Source organism: Apaloderma vittatum, unplaced genomic scaffold, assembly GCF_000703405.1.
Source record: "Apaloderma vittatum isolate BGI_N311 unplaced genomic scaffold, ASM70340v1 scaffold9220, whole genome shotgun sequence".
NCBI classification, from domain to species: domain Eukaryota; kingdom Metazoa; phylum Chordata; class Aves; order Trogoniformes; family Trogonidae; genus Apaloderma; species Apaloderma vittatum.
This window is the reverse complement of record NW_009693956.1, coordinates 12117-28698: the sequence shown is the minus strand read 5'-3', so window position 1 is coordinate 28698 and position 16582 is coordinate 12117. Positions and strand designations below refer to the sequence as shown.

At 41.1% G+C, this 16582-nt stretch overlaps 1 protein-coding gene across 1 annotated transcript in view; it reads left to right on the top strand.

Annotated features, from left to right (window-relative positions):
* AACS (acetoacetyl-CoA synthetase) overlaps positions 1 to 12885 on the top strand; it is a gene marked incomplete at its 5' end in the record, with an annotated part of 30476 nt that extends 17591 nt beyond the window's left edge. The window contains 9 exons of the mRNA XM_009865644.1: positions 285 to 409; positions 3018 to 3082; positions 3266 to 3388; positions 4730 to 4843; positions 5339 to 5464; positions 7050 to 7119; positions 7994 to 8052; positions 8889 to 9091; positions 11566 to 12885. Coding sequence (XP_009863946.1) covers positions 285 to 409; positions 3018 to 3082; positions 3266 to 3388; positions 4730 to 4843; positions 5339 to 5464; positions 7050 to 7119; positions 7994 to 8052; positions 8889 to 9091; positions 11566 to 11703 — 1023 coding nt within the window. The remainder of the gene's footprint in view (positions 1 to 284; positions 410 to 3017; positions 3083 to 3265; positions 3389 to 4729; positions 4844 to 5338; positions 5465 to 7049; positions 7120 to 7993; positions 8053 to 8888; positions 9092 to 11565) is intronic.
* Positions 12886 to 16582: the final 3697 nt, after the last annotated feature.

Genomic DNA, 16582 nt, shown 5'->3' with positions numbered 1-16582 from the left:
GGCGGGAGTAAACTTGGGTGTTGGTCTAACAGTTTCTTAAAGCAGGAAAAGTTTGGGCAAGGAGAGAGGAGGAGAAGATGACACCTCCTGCTTAAGGACAAGGAGCAAGCTTTGGTCCAGGTGTTTCTGCCAAGAGCTACACCTGTCCATCATGTTCTAGTTGCCTGTAGCTCCTCTGCCAGCTGGGACAGCAACAACACTCCTGATCCTGCGACTGAGCTGCCAGGAAAGCGGGCAGCTTGCTGACCAAGATAGAAACTAATGTATGTGTTTGTTTTTTCCAGACGGGCTGGATGATGTGGAATTGGCTAGTGACTGCACTTGCTACAGGAGCTTCAGTGGTCCTGTATGATGGATCTCCTCTAGTTCCATCACCGAACGTGCTCTGGGACTTGACTGACAGACTAGGGTATGTAAACACCACCAAAGGGAAGGATGAGGATCTTTGCTCCGGTTACGATGACCGCGTACAAGTAACCTTGTTAGAGGTGTCACTCCCGTGGCCAGAAACTACAATGTCGCATGACCTATTTATCTTCTGCCTTAGTGAAATTACTTCTTTGTACTAAAACAGGCTGAGAGGGAGCAGAAGAGACAAAGAGCTGATTGTTCCAAACTTGAGTCAGGTATTTGAATTCCAGGCAAACAAAGGGTTTTGGTTCAATAGTCAGTTTTCAAGAGTAGCTTTTTCAAAAGGCAGTAATTGGGAGCAATCTGAAGAGTAATTTCTCAGCACACTCAGAACTTAGAAAATAAGGATCCTTTATTTCAAGTAGGTCAATATAGCACTTTGACTTAAACACATAAATTGACTGGAAAAGCTCAGCAGGGTTCTTATATTTTCATATTTTGCTTTTTAATCTATAATGCTGAATTCTTTCTGTCAAACTGTTGTTAATTGTTTTACAGTTCTTTGTCCCTAAAAATGCTTGCAGTGCCCTCTCTCGAAGCTGAGAGAAATGACAGGTGTTAGATAACTAAAATCCTGTGGTGGTATTTGGCTTTGTATGCTGCTTAAATTTTTTTTTAACCTGTAACGTTCCTATTTTGCCAGCTGGATGTAGAGAGTGGATTTGAATGGTATTACTGGTAAAATGAATGTAGTTTTTAATTGACAATTAAAATGAATTAATTTGTGGTGGAAAGTGGGTGCCCAAAGATTCACTTCCTGACTCTTGATAATTAATAATTTAAACTTTGCTCAGTCTTTTGTGACATGTAATATTTAAAGAATGACATTTTGTCTCTGACTATTATAGTTGAAGGCTAATGCCTAGTCAGAATGCTTCCAGTGAAAAAACAACACAAAACAAACCCACAAACTTAAGACATGTGTGTCACCCCGTCTCCCAAAAGCCCTGGTAGAATAACAGGCAAAAATTTAGAACCAAGAAATAACATAGCTTATTTTAAGCATTGTTTCTACATGCCAAAAGCAAGTGAAGATAACCAAAATGTGTCTGCATGTCTCACTTCTGTAATCTGGTGCTAAAAGCGGTGGCCATCTGTGTGGTACTTCAGAACGCAGTCTGTTCCCAACTCAGTCATATGTTACATATTTAAAAAAAAAAAGGCTTCAACATGTTAAGACAACTTACTTCTCTGAAGATGTACCATAGTTGCCTTCAGATAGCATATTCTTACAGTATCATCAGGATATCTCATACTGCATGACAAGAATTACTCAAGTGGATATCAGTTAAAGCTCTGAAGTGAACTGTATTTGGTCACCATCCATCAAATATATAGCATTTGGACAGAAATAATAGTGACTAGGCTCTACGTGTGCTGTAGAGGAAGCGTCAAAGAGCTTAAAAATAAACAGAGCAGCATTATGTATTCCAACTGTGATAATGACATATTCCAACAGCATTAACTTAAAGCATGGAAGGGAAGTAAGGTATTGCACAAGAGTACAAACCATTCACGTGCGTGTGGTAGGTGCGATACTGGAGGAGCAGCAGGCTTGTGTGGGCTCCTGCTGCGCTGTTCCGCCTACCTGACCAACTGCTCCGTGCCTGTAGCCTGACCCTGTCCCTACCCAAGGGCTGGCAGCCTCTGGTGACTGTCACCCACCTCCATGGCAAAGACAGACCCATTCCCTTTCCGTAGAGTTGAGCTCGCCTGCTCTCTGTGTCTGAAACTGTCTCAAGAGCTCTTCGACCTTCTTCTTGCCTTTGGAGTAAAAGCAAAGGTAGCAGGGTCTTATTTTAAGTTTCACTGATGCACGTGTTGCCTGTGTTCTGGACGCTCAGGCTGCATCCCTTACCTTTGTCTGCGTGCACTTTCTTGAGTGGGTTTATTGCTGTAATATAAAGTGAATTAGCAGAAGGCAGCAGAAGTCAGCAGAAACATTAAACTAGGACACCTATCGATAAAGCAGGGAAGGGGTACAGCCTTTGTTTTAGGTTTTAATTCTGTTGTATAATACAGTTTTTGCAAGGCTGGCATTCAGTTGTTCGGTTAGCTAGGCCAAATGTTCTGTACAGCAGGTCCCTGCAGCTCAGACTTTCATCAGTGGAAGCTGAACAAGTATCTAAGAAAAATCACTGTCTGCTGTCTTCAGGGTGAAGTATTCTTTGTTAAACTCTGCCTGAAATGGCAACATTTTTTTATACGCAAGTGTAACAAGGCAGCAGTTTTATGTTAAACAGATTAATGGCAATTATGGCCCATTAATGAAGTACACATTAAAATATTTTGTGGTGTCTTAGTGTTCTGCAGTTAGGCATTCGTGTAAATTAAAGTGAACGTTTTCCACGAGGTGGAGAAGCTTTGCTTAATATTTAAAGACAGAAATAAAAGTTTCAAAGCTGCAGAAATGACATGTGATCTGACTAATTTTGATTGCTTAAAAGGATGTGCCTTGCACTTAGAAAGCTTTAAGAGACTGCATTGCTTGACTAATCAATGTACAGAGTGTCTAACAGCCTCTGCTTATTGTAGTGGGAGTTGGAGGTCATTAGAATCTTGGCACATTTAAATATGCAAAACATTTAAACTTTTTTCCCCTCTAGGATCACCATCCTTGGAACGGGTGCAAAGTGGTTGGCTGTGTTAGAAGAGAAAAATTTAAAGCCATGTAAGCTTTGAAAAATCTATTGAATCCCTTTTGTCCTCTGTCCTACCTTTCCTCTTCAGGTTCTGACCCTGTATCTTGTCACAAAGTCTTTTATGTAGTTATTCTGGATCATAGTGACAAATAGGTACAAACCCTTGTGAAAACTCAGCCTGAATCTGTTTTGGTTTTTTCCTCCTTTTTCAGGTGAAACACACAACCTGCAAACACTCCACACTATCCTGTCTACAGGATCCCCGCTCAAGTCGCAAAGCTACGAGTATGTCTACAAGCACATAAAGAGCAGTGTCCTCCTGGGATCCATTTCAGGTGATGCTTTATGCTCCTCGCATCTTACTAATTCTCTTCACTGCCTCTGCTTTTCCTTTGAGCTTCTTTGCTGCCATGTATTTGAGGAGCTTAAGCCTTGGATCATTCAGGCCTGGTTATGGTTAAATTGGAATTAATTGGTTTTTTTAGTGCACAGATTTTCTGCATAATTCAGTGTGCTGTAATGAAGCTTGTACACTCAAAGGCTTTTGGGTGGAATGTTTCTGACGTGGTGCATGTTTTGGGTTTTAGTTTTTTGGCTTTTTAAGTAGGATCATTTATTTTGACTGGCTGTCCTTAGGGGTAGTAGGGTGAGATCACAAGAAGTCTATTAACCTACAGAACACACTGTTCTGCAAATAGCTGACTCTAGCAGAAAATACCTCTTGGAGAGGATTTTCCATGTTCCTATCTCGATTCTTTTGTGCCAAGTAACTGGCACAGTAGACACATTTTTTTTTTGTAAATTATGTAATTAGAAAAATATCAAGCCCACCTACTGTGCAGTTTGTTGTGAGGACTGCTAGCTGAGGCAACTTCTATTCACATAAGGTCTGCCACAGAACTCCTCATTCTGCTTCGTAACAAGGACTGATTCTTTTTCCAAGGGCTTTATAACTCGCTTTGTTTTCTTTCTAAAGCCTGAGCATTCTGCTACTGAACTCACCTCTGACTCTGGTTTTAATAAGAGTAGTGCTGCATCTTGAACTTTCTACTGTAGACATTAATAATCTCAAGTGCAGAAGACTATTTTTGAGTAAAGCTAGCATGATTGATTTATGTCTTTTGTAATTCTACTTTCTTGAAGTCCTAGAAAGACTATAAATACTCTAGTTAAGTAAGCACTTTGACAGTATCTATTTTTATTAAGATAACTGTTCATCCTATAGGCATATTTTCCCCCTGCTCTGTGCTAATGAGAACAAGATACAAAAGCTAAGTAAATATTGGGTGGAACAAGCTAGACTTGTTACTTTAACCTAATGAAAACAAACAGAAAACATTTTAAAGTGATTTTAAATATCTAAGTCTGTAAACTCAGGCCTGTTTATTTTCTTATTTTCATATAAATGGAAATTTCCTTAAATCAGATTAAAGAAGCTGTTGGAAAAAGAGAAGTTATGCCTTAAGGAGTATTCCTGCATGAAGGGCATACACATAAAGATATTAAAAGAAATCTTCTTGCAAAAAAAAAATCACAACATCCTAGGTAATACTGTTTTATGTTTAATGTGGATCAGAAGCATTTAGCGAAGGTGGCAGTTTGCTCTTTCTAGAGTTTTCAATTTTGCTTTTTTCCAAAAAGTAGTGTGCATTGTAAATTAACTTTCTTTATTGCAGGTGGTACAGATATAATTTCATGTTTCATGGGTCAGAATGTTACAATTCCAGTTTACAAAGGAGAAATTCAGGCCAGAAATCTCGGAATGGCTGTAGAAGCATGGAATGATGAAGGTAACAATTATTCAAAATATTACACATGCTTATCAAATACAGCAGTGCTGTGACCTGACATTTCATCCATCACATGGGTAAAGAGTCAGCTGGTAGATGGGTGGCTTCACTTAGGAAATGTATTCCATAAAACCTGCCTCTGGATCCTTCTGATTTGGATTGTAGAGGAGTCTAGGGAAGATAGTCAGTGCTGTAAAAGCTTTTCTATTCCGTTGCTCTACTAAAGCACATAAAGACCAAATTCTAACCTCTGATGTGTGTGTGCTAATTAGCTTTGATGTGGATGTCAGGCTGGCTTCCACCCTGTGGTGTAACCCTCTGGAGGGTACTGAGGGTAAGATGGGTGTAAGTTTTAGGAATGGAACACAAGCTGTTAAGCCCACCAGTCACAGCTCATCTCATCTGGCATGTCAGTAATAACTGTGGAAGGTCTTTGCTTTGATACTGTCGTTTACAGAATGGAAATGCAGAAAATGCTTGTTTCTTTGTAAATAGGAAAACCAGTCTGGGGTGAAAGTGGAGAGCTGGTTTGTACCAAGCCCATTCCCTGTCAGCCTACACACTTCTGGAATGATGAGAATGGAAGCAAATACAGGAAGGCTTATTTTTCAAAATTCCCAGGTATGTAATGAAAAGCTTTGAGTGTTGCTCAAACTGACCAAGGATATAGATTGAGTTGCTGCTATTAGGAAGGAACAGGTTTATTCTTGCCCTGTGATAGGCAGATACAGGTTTGAATCTAAATTTCCAGGGTCAGAACTCCACAGCACGTTTCACATCTCACTCTCTGGTTTCTAGTGCTTTATTTTGAACTTGCATCCAAATCAGCTGGAAATCCAAATCTCTGGAAAGATCCAATTCCATTTTGCCCCTGCTCTTATTAGGCAGCCTGATAATCTGTTGTGCAGGCACAGAGCGCTTGGCATGAGTGTGAAATGGAAACCCTGAGTGGGTTAGGGAGCAGCCCTGCCCTAATGAGTGCTACTGCACCTCTGCCAGGCTGCTCCTGCCCAGCCTGAGGGCTGAATCCAAAGGGGCAAGTGCTGACCTGCTACCTCACTAGCATGAGCTTTATATATATGCTGCCTCAAATGTACATATTCTGCCTTCATTCAGTCTTCCAGTGGTGGTAAGAGTAAAGGAGCAGGTACTGTGGGCCAGAGGCTTGCTTTGTAATTGTGGGGGACTCTGCTCATCTGCAGCTTTTGCTTAGGTGGCACAGCCGTGCTGAGCGCTCTGCTGGCTGCTGGGCAGGGGTGCTTATGGGAGCAGGCCCTCCAGTTGCCGCTTCATGGAGACAGGAGTGTGTTTTTGTGGGGTTTTCTGTATTTATTTTTTTTTTTTTACAAGTAGCAGTGGTACAGAGTACATTTATGAGAAGTCAGGATGTGCCGCATGAGATAATGTAGCAAAATTAAAGGAGTTGTGGAGGTTGTGGTCTTCATGCAGAGCCTGACAGCAATAAATGGGAAAAAGAAATACAAATATGAAAGACTGAGATCTGGCCCAGAGATTGTCTGAAACCCATTTTCCTGTCTTTCCTTGTAAATGGGCCTAAGGTTGCAACAGTTAAGTTTAGAACATGGTCTCATGCACATGCATGTGCAAATAACTGAGGCTTGGTTTTTCTTTAGAAAAATTTGAGTAGAATTGGCTTGTTTTCCTGTTCATGGCAGGCTGCTGTAGCACCATCAATCTTAAAAAAATAATGCAAAAGCTATTCCAGCTTTGAGAAGTCAAATATAGTTTTACATTAACACAAATCAAGCACATTAGGCACAAACTCCCTGGGCAATTGTTGAGGCCTGTTGTGTGTGCCCAGAGAGCTTCTTGCACAGAATTGCACATAAGTGGATCAAGAAAGAGTGGTGGGAATATTGTCACCTTTGTGGAAGATTCTTCCAGTTTCCTCAAAATGTGGTGTCCCGAGCAGCTACTGATCTGTCTTGTAAAGGATGCTGTGTAGTCACGCGGACAAGCCAGCAGAAGATAACGTAGGGTTTGATCCTGATGTGCGAGTAACTCTTGTGTGTGCTAGCTCTCTGTAGTAAACACAATGTGGATTGTTTGTGTAGTTAAGTACTGCTACATCTGCTCTGTGTGGTTCTCAACATACATCTCTTTTTATATTTTTGGGTTACACAAATGTCTGCTGTGACTGGGTGAATAAGAAATCAGCTGCGTAACACCTGTCATTCTCTAACAGGTGTTTGGGCCCATGGCGATTACTGCAAAATTAATCCCAAGACAGGAGGAATTGTCATGCTGGGTCGCAGGTACAGTATCTTGGTGAACGTGTTCTAAGCAAAGAAATGTTAGAAATTTGCAAACTTCACCTTGGAGCACAGTGTACATGATTCTCTGTCATGCCCATTTCCTTTATACTTGTTTTGTTAAATTCAGTGTTACTGATTTGAACCCTTACATTAGTCAGAACAGCTGGATTAGAGGGGAGGGAGCCCGTTTTGGAGTTCTCCACTTTTGTAAATATGAATCCAAGACAGTATTGGGCTTGGTTTTGTGTTCTGTGGTGTATAATGATTGTCTGTGAGTTAGAATTGAGAGTGCAGCACATTCGAGGTGGCGAATCAGGAAACTTGTCCTCTGGTCTTGGCTTTGCCATTGACTTCTTTTACAGAAAAGGTCAGGCATAAATCATGCTTGTCCTAGTGATCATAGGCATTCAAGATCACAGTCAGGGCTAAATTTTCTGCTTGTGTTTCCACGTTCCTGTTCAAATCAAAGTTGAGTGAGTGCCTTGAAGCTGTGCTGGCATGGTCACAAATGGAGCTCCTCAACAGACACACGGTGTGAGGCAGCTGGATAGGAAACACAAAAGTAATGATGTGCAATTGCAGTACGATGGAGAACTAAGATTTTTTTTTTTTTTTGTGGTCTGCTTTGTCATCGGTGTGTGTAGGCTACTGGAAAGGGGAGGGCCTAGGAAGTGAATGAAGAATGTTGAGGTTCTCTGCAACTTCATTCTAATGAACAAAATGTCTTTTTAAAATTTAATTACTTTAAAAATTCTGTTTCTGATGTGTATATTCACTGCATGAGATGTAGAGAGACTTGGTTAATTACATCAGTTTTTCTCTTTTCATCAAACTCTAATCACATTTTAATGCTTCTTTTGTGTGTGCTTTTCAGTGATGGTACATTAAATCCAAATGGAGTAAGATTTGGAAGTTCTGAAATCTATAACATAGGTATGACATTAACTTTCCACCTCTTTCAGCTATGGCATTACATCTGAAATGTAAGCATTGTAAAAATGTTTGGAAGTATTAAGTAATAATACTTACCTTTTTTCCGAATGAAAGACAGTGCAGAGCATGTTAGCATTAACTAAAATCTGATTTTGTAGACTTTAAATTGGTTGCTTTCTTGAAGCATCTGTAGGGCTGGAGACACGACCACCTGAGATGTGTTCTCCATAAGATATTGCTTTCATAAATAAGGCCTTACTGATGAATATCATGCAGAATTATAAAAGAATACTGGACCTCTGAGGCTTTTCTTCCCCCTGCCCGAGATGAGCTCTCGGCACTGTTTTGATTGTATAATTAGATTCTAATAATTAGAAGTTCTTGAGCTTGTACCTCACATCTTGAAGGTCTGTCTCGTGAAAGGTGGTGAAGCCGTGTGCCTGCAAAGGTGCTAATCTGAGACTTAAGGACCTGCTGCCTCTCCTGGTTCTTGTGTGATCAGCAGGGTTGTCTTCTCTCTGCGCGGCAGTGCGGATTGTGAGGAAAGTGAAAGAAAATGGCTTAGTGTAAAAGCTTGTCATCTGCCCCAAAAGTTAAAGCAATTTGGTTTTTGTCCTAGTTCTAAATGAGTATGATCCTTAAACCTGGATTTTACCTGAGCGGGAGTTAAAATCGCAGAGCACCCCGAGAGGAAGCTTGCCGTAGAATGAACGAGCCAGCATGTCTGTTCTGCCTCTGCAGCTCTAGGAAAGACATTTCCTCTGGTGCAGCTGCAAAAATTGTGCATCCAAATACCTGAACGCAAGTGCTAATGAGGACTCTTCCTTTATTTGCAGTTGAAGCCTTTGAGGAGGTTTCCGACAGCCTCTGTGTCCCTCAGTACAACAAAGACGGGGAGGAGAGGGTGATACTCTTCCTGAAGATGGCATTAAACCACACGTTCGGTGAGGAGCTGGTGAAAAGGATTCGAGATGCGATCCGTAGAGCCCTTTCTGCCAGGCATGTTCCAAGCCTCATTCTAGAAACCAAAGGCATTCCGGTATGTCAGGAAAAAATGCTGCCTGCCTTTTTTTTTCTTTGTCACCTTGAATAGTAATTAAGGAGCAGTTGTCATTGCTCTTCAAACCCACATGCGTGGAAGTTTTAGCATCTCAAAAGTGTATTTGAGCTTTATAAATAGTTTGTCTATGTTGCCTAGCAACATCATTTCATCTCCTTTTTCAGCTAAGAATGTTTTTGTTTCTTAGCAATACCTAAAAATGCCCATTCTCCGTTCATAAATGTTGTGTTTTCACAGTAATATGTACTTAAGCCTTTTAAAGGAAAATATTAAAAAGGTAATTTTGCTTTTATGGCTACACATAAGCTTATTTTTATTTTTGTTTTCCTGTTTCAAGCAATGATCTTACAGCTGAGAGCACTGAGCAAATTTATAAAAATATTTTTGTAAGCCATTTCACTTTTACATCTGTTTAGCCACCTAAGACAGCAATAGAGCTCCATTTAACTGTAACAGTAACTAAACTAAAATAAAATCTTTGTGCTCCTAAGAGGGAGGGAGAGAAATTTCTATACCTAAAGGTTCTGTGTGCTCAGTCTCCTGAAGCTCTCTTACTCTCGAGAGCTCTTCCCTTGCTGTGTGAACTTTTTAGCTGGAAAGCCTGGTTCTTGCAGTGCTCTCTGCAAGAGTCTCCTTGACAGCTCTAGGAGCAGCAGAATGGAGAAGGAATGCTTGGCTCAGATTGTCTCCTTCTGCCCGCGTGGAAAATTCCCTGCCCCTGGGAAATGGTGGAGATTTTTCTGAGCTGCGACTTAGCTTCTGCATGAAGTGCTGAACCTGTACACCGTGTAAATCACCTGAATGTACAGCACAAGGCTGGTGGCAGTGAGGTGTTTGTGATGGGCTGCCCCTCAGGAAAGCCTGCTTAGATCGTTAATTAGTTCACACTTTGATTGAATTCACAATTGAGTGAATTTTAATTACCTTTCAGATAAATATGCCAGTGGTAAAGTGATCAAAGCTGTCTTTGGAAGTTTTGCTTGGAAGGGAAACCTCTTTTGATTTCCTGCTACTTTTAGAAATGTATTTGAATCCTCATCTGGAAACACAATCTGATCCTGACTGTATGCTGGTAGAAATAGTATAGCTGTGTTGAAGTGATTTGGGCTGCAGTATACCAAGCATGAATTTTAAATTTATATTTTTTTAGTGAGATACCCAGGTGTTAAAAACCCATACTGCAGACTCTCAGTGCAAATCTTTCTAGCCCTGTCCTGACCAGATGAGCATTCTGGTCATCAGCCCCAAGATTTACTTTGAACAAATTTACTTTGAACAGTCTGATGGATTTTGACGGTGTGGGTTTTTTTGGGTTTGGTTGTTTGTTTGTTTTTTTTAGAGGGGGCAGTTCCCTTGCAGGCCACTGAGGTGTTCTGATTTTTTGAGCACTTGGGAAAACGAAGTTGCTAATTGGGAGGAAGAGCAGTTGATCAAGGTGGTTTGGAGGGGTAGGATTACACATGGCTTCAGTAGTTGTAATAAGGAAAATCTAATTTAGATTTGAGATCAGTATTGTGAGAGTATGTTGAGTTGAGGATTATTTAGCCTGCCTCTGAAATCTCTGATGGAAAATGCTGGAGTTGAGGAGTTTCAGTGGCTTTGGAGTCCAGGAATGACCTGGGTTCCTCCATCAGCAGATTCTGTAGCAAAGCAACTGCAGTTTATGTTCCCAGACAGACAGGACTAAGGAGGGGGCTGGAGTTTGGCTTTTCCAAAGTGCCCTCCCCCCCAGACTTCAGCAGTACCAGCCCAGGGAAGATGGTATTAAAGCCTTGGTGCCTATAAAAGCAGAGAAGACTGTCTGAAATGGGCCTGGACAGTCGCTCTTAGCATTGCAGTGGTTCTTCCTTACTCGCAGTCAGAAATCACAGCAGTCTGATCCCAAGAAGGGTTTTCTTCTGCAGGGTCCTTACTTCAAGTAACACAATATAGTAGAATGTGTGAGATTCAGAAGTGAAGCCTGTTTGTTACAGCTTGTTTTGAAACATATAAATGTAGAGGACCATTTAAGCTTAGTGCTTCACTGTAGCCTACTAGAAAAATACTGACCATTTAAGATGGGCAGTCCTGATTTTCTTCTCCCAAAGCCCAGTGGAGTTGGGCTTTGTTTTTTTGAAAACTAGATAATTAGAAAATGGAAAATTGTTTACAAATTGGATGTGTTTATGCCATGATTCTGATCTGGTTTCCTTGATTTAAGTTGGAGCTTGATTGGGTTCTTACAGTATTAGCAAGTAGAAGTAATAAACTAAAACTGCATATAAACTCTTACTTGATTTTTGCTTATTCTTCAAGTGATTTGTCAGAAGAAAGTTTCATATGCTTGAAGTGTAACAGAGAAGGGAAGATGTGCTGAATCTTGGGTTCTGGGCTTGGGTGGGGGCTTTCATGAATATTTCTGTGAAGGTACTATGTGAAAACTGTAATTTATCCTTTCTGGTTTTGTTTTTCAGTATACAATAAATGGGAAAAAAGTGGAAGTAGCAGTGAAGCAAATAATTGCAGGGAAAGAAGTTGAGCAGCGAGGAGCTTTCTCAAACCCAGAGACTTTGGACCTGTACCAAAATATTCCTGAGCTTCAGAACTTCTGAAGTCACTTGTTTGATTATTTTGCATCTGTCTTTTGTTCTGTGTTTGTTTTTTGTATATACCAATACTATATGTAAAGAAAAAGCTCTATTTAATACCAGTGGTTCTTTTAAAAGAAAAAATAAATGATTAAGTGCATTACAAAAGGCTTGGATAAAGCTTAGCTCCCTTTTATCGGTTAAATATGCTGTGTATTGGAATTTTTTCCAGCCTGGAAGGAGGAATCTGCCTGTTTTGATTTTTATATACGAGTGCATCTCTTGTTAGATTTACATCAGGAGCCCCTCAAATGGGAGCACCAATTCGTAAGTTACAGCTGCAGATAGAATATTGGTCATAAAATACTTGGTTTTGTTTTAAACTGGATTTTTAGTAGCTTTCAATCCATGTATTTCAGTCATGTGTAAGGAATATACAGGGATTTTAACAGCTTGACCATGGAACACGAAGTGTTCTGTATGTGGTGTGCATTTGAATGTTTTTATGAAGCCAAATCATAATGCACTAAACCCATTTGACTTGACTCAGAATAATTTCAGTCTTGAAATGTCTCACGGTACCCTCGAAGGTCACTGCTGCTTCATTTTGTGACATAACTTTCCTGTTGTTTTAAGCTTTAGGTTGATGGGCTTCTGGGGATCGGGAAGGTGAGGGAGTGATCTCTTCCTTATTCCCGGTGTAGCTCCGGGTTATTTCCATGGAATGTACTGTCATTACTCTGGGTTAACATCACTGCAGTTGAAGACAGCGTTTTGCTTCCTTGTTTTGGAGTTTCTTTCTTGGCTGTAAGGCAACAATCCCATGTTGTGTTATCTGGAGAATTCCAGCGTGTGTGTTTAGGAAAAGCTGATGGGTTTTGTAACACTTTTCTACTAAATGTCATGTTGAACATGAAAGACCAGCTCTGTATCCTTCCAGTTTATAAAGGGAAAAATACTGTAATGAACATACTAAGACAGTAAAATGGAAGCACTAAAGCATTTTTCTTTTTGTCATGAAGTACAGTTGCAGTAGTTGTACCGAGCCTCTGGCATTCAGTATCTCCTGCACTATTTGAATTTTGTGGGTTAAGTATTTAATGCATTAAAATTATGGATGTACTTACAATTGTGTTGAATGCATTCAGCATTGATAAAGAGTTAATTAAAAGAATTTGATTCTTTATATATATATTACATCTGTTTCAGCTGTCAGTTATTGTCTTATTTTTAGTTTCCTTTTGAATAGGTGTTGTGGAATAATTTTTAACATGGTATTGATGTCAGTGGTTTTAAGCCAAGTCCACCCTGCTACAAAATTACTGTTCTCTGAAAGCTTCATCCTGTTTTCTTATGCAGAGCGTAGGACAAGTAGAACATTGCTGCCAGTTGTGTCTGTGTGGCTGGCTCACTGAGAGATCACAGGTGAACAGGGATGGAAGGAGATATGCTGGAAGTGTGCCTTGTGTCAGTGCAGTAAGAAGCTGGAGGTTGTGATATGTTAAAGTTGCTGGAAGGGGACACATCTGTGTGCTGGAAGGTCCCTTACTTAGGGCGAGAACCGAAATGCTCACGTTTAGCTGAAGGTAGTAAAAATTTTTTGTGTATTTTGTCCACCCTGTGAGAGATTTCAGCTTGCAAGCTCCAGTAAGCTGGAGGCTGTTGCAGAGTATGTCAGATATTGCTGCTGCTAATTCAGTAGGAGTGAAACTGCCTCTAAATGCTGCTGAGGAGGAGTAGCTGCTCTCAGGTGCTCTGTGACCAGGTCAGAAGAACACAGGCCTGGTGGACACCAGCGCCACGTTTGCTGCAGGATGCAGAAATGCCTCATTAGCAAATGAGGCTTTAAATGAGCTGGTGTCCATTTGACTTTCTGAACTGTACCAAGTCTGACAAGACACTGTGCTGGCATGATAAATGTGATAATATAAATACCAAGCACCCATTAGGAAAGTACAAAAACGAGCTATCCAGCTGCCAATAACCTATGATTAAAAATACTTTTAAATTCCTTTCCCCTCTGGCATGCTCTATATAAATTTTGCATTAACTGTGACTTTGTATTCATTAAAACTTCATTATATTGTTCTTTAATTCATGCAAAATGTCTAGAGTTTACAAAGCCCACAGATCTTTATTAATAAGTAATTCTAGGATATTTCATTAATTAAAGATAGTTTAGAAGCACAGATACATTAAGTACATATACAATGCCTAGAGGCTGCTTTTTTAAAAATCCTTTATCCTGCTGGAAACATTGTAGAAAGTTAAGGGATATAATTCAATTTCTTGCAAATGCTGTGTTGTAAAGCTTTTCCTATAGTTACAAACAGACAAAGATCTCTGTTGATCTGTGTGCTCCCAGTGCCTCTGATGGGTGAAGCAGGCTGTGCAGACAAACGGCCTTTCTGTGCCTCGCCTGGGTTCAGGGGTCTTGAGTTTCAGAAGTGCTGGATGTGTCACAACTTGATGCGTTAGAGCTGTTGGTGTGTAACTATTGTACCTTGAATGTGTAGCCCTCTTTTTTTTATGATTTTCTCTTTTTTCCTATTTAACATTTAGGGTTTCCATTTTTGCCTGGAAAGTTACGTGTGTGGATTTTGGCAGCAGGTGTGATGTGCGAACAGAACTAGTTTTGGAAATTGCTTTAGGCTCTGACATAACGTTCAACAGCGAAGGAATCTCAGAGCAGAGGTACTTCAGGCCTGGTGCATTCCTTACGTGATCTGCGAATTCGCGAGCAATGTTTGAATTATGTGGTGAAATCAGCCCATTTGCCCTTGACTCGTTGAGAGATGTAGCTTTATCACTCCCCTTCTAGAAATGTGCTTTTGTCTGCTCCTGTTACAGCAGGTACTTCCCTCTCCCGCTGCCTTATTTCAATTAATTTCCTTGGTTAGTGGTGGTTCTCAAAGAAATAAAAAGAGCTGGTACACAACAGCCCAAGCAGGGCATAGCTGATAAAATGGTTTATTATGTGCAAGAGGAATCGGTTGCGTGAATTACTTATTTGGTGATTTTAAAAACAGGTAATTGCCTGATGGAATGCAGCTTCCCTGGGGCCATTATTGTCTTTCAGATTAGTGCATGCATATTAAGAAGGATATCATTTACAAGGCGGAGCAGTCAGTCACACAGGTAAACGGGTGTTAAAATAATATTAAAAATGCATTAGTAAGGAGTACCAGTTTGTTCTTGAGACAAAACTGTAGGGTTTTGGTTTGGGGGGGGAAAAACAGCGTCTCCCTGTCAGGGAGATGGTGTCCAGGTGATGGACGGTGTCTGAGGGAAGCTTTGTGGGAAGTGTTTGTGATCGATCTTCCCCGTCGCTGGATGCGAGCGTTGGTGTAGTCCTCGTGTTGGTGAGTGCAGCCCCAGCTGCCACACACCCGGGTTTTGGTGTGCCCAGATACCACGGCTGAGTTGTTAAATGTCTTCCTGGGTAGCGTGTGAGCTGCGGGTGCTCAACGGGCTGTCGAGGGAGGAGAAGGCTTGTGGACGGCGAGCGCTTCCCCAAACGTGCGAGACCTGCTGGAGCGAGCTGCTGGCGGGGCACGGCGCAGGAGCTCGGCGTGTGAGATCAGGCCCTTAAATTCTGTCCTTTGTCTCCTTGATGCTCAGAGGCACAAGAACTTGGGTGAGGTGGGGAAGAGGTTTCTCAACGCGTCTGATGTGCTTATCCTTGGGTCAGAGCATGGAACAGACGTTGACTTGGCAGAAGCGTTGTTTTGAGTAATGCTTCATTTCTCAGTTCCTGCACTTCCCTTCCAGTGGATCCCTTTATTGAGCACTTAACCTCTGTCCACCTTTGAGGCTCTGATCAGAGACACTGCGGTACATGTGAAGGCTTTGGTCTTCTCGCAGGTGATCTTTAGAGCTCTGCATTGAGTAATTTCTCCACTTTAACTCTTTTATCTCATTACCGGTTCCCAGAGGTGTTTGTCGACTGGCTGGGTCTTGTGTCCTATAGAGCCGAGACGATAAATCCAGAAATGCTTGGTTCATCCTTCTCCCTTAGCGAGGAAGATATTTTTAGATCTTAAATAATCAGATCTTGGACAGCAACAAGATGCAACTTCATTTTCTCCTACGTCTTTTGTAGGAAGAGGAAGCTACATGTCATACGTTGTATTCTTCCAGAAATAAAACCCGGGTACGAATTGCTGTGAAGCGTGGCCGCAGTCCAGCACGGCAGCCTTAAAGCTGATGAGAGCCCACATTTTCCTTGCTGGGAATTAGGGGCCTTTTTAGATTCAAATAATGAGATAATCAACATCAGTTTGAGCATCTTGCTCTACATGATCTGTGTGCAAAGTGGGAGTGAATCTGTTATGCAAAGGAGAGGGAAGCAGTCTCTGAAATGTTATTAGTGAGTCAAAGAGTGTCTCAGAACAATTTCAGTTGCAGAACAATAAGATGTCCCAAAGTATTAATGTAGCAGGCTGCAGCTGTCCACACAATTTCTCATCATTGCTTCTGATGGCCGGAGAAATTCTTCCAAACCACCGGTCGGAGATGAACTTCTAAGTGGATAAAATGGTGTGGGGTGGGGGTGGGAAAACCCTTGGCTTGCTGTTGTTTAACTGGGTTATGTAGCATGTTAATGAAAGCTTAATTGGACCTTGCACTTCTTAATTAGAATACCTTAACAAATTTTCATCTTACCACTTTTGACAAGTGGGTTTGCAAACTTCGAGAGGCTTCTAAGCATTCAGTCTGAGATTCTAGCTGAAAGGATAATGTCCCTTGGAAAAAACATCATTTCCAGGATCATTAATTAGTTTACGATAGCATATTAAAGTATCCGTGTAGAGGCTAACATCGCTAATGAGCCTGCTGAGAAAATCCAGTCCCCTTTTCAGTTCTGTTCCCTCCTCTGTAGTGATTTGAGGGAAGCTAAGAA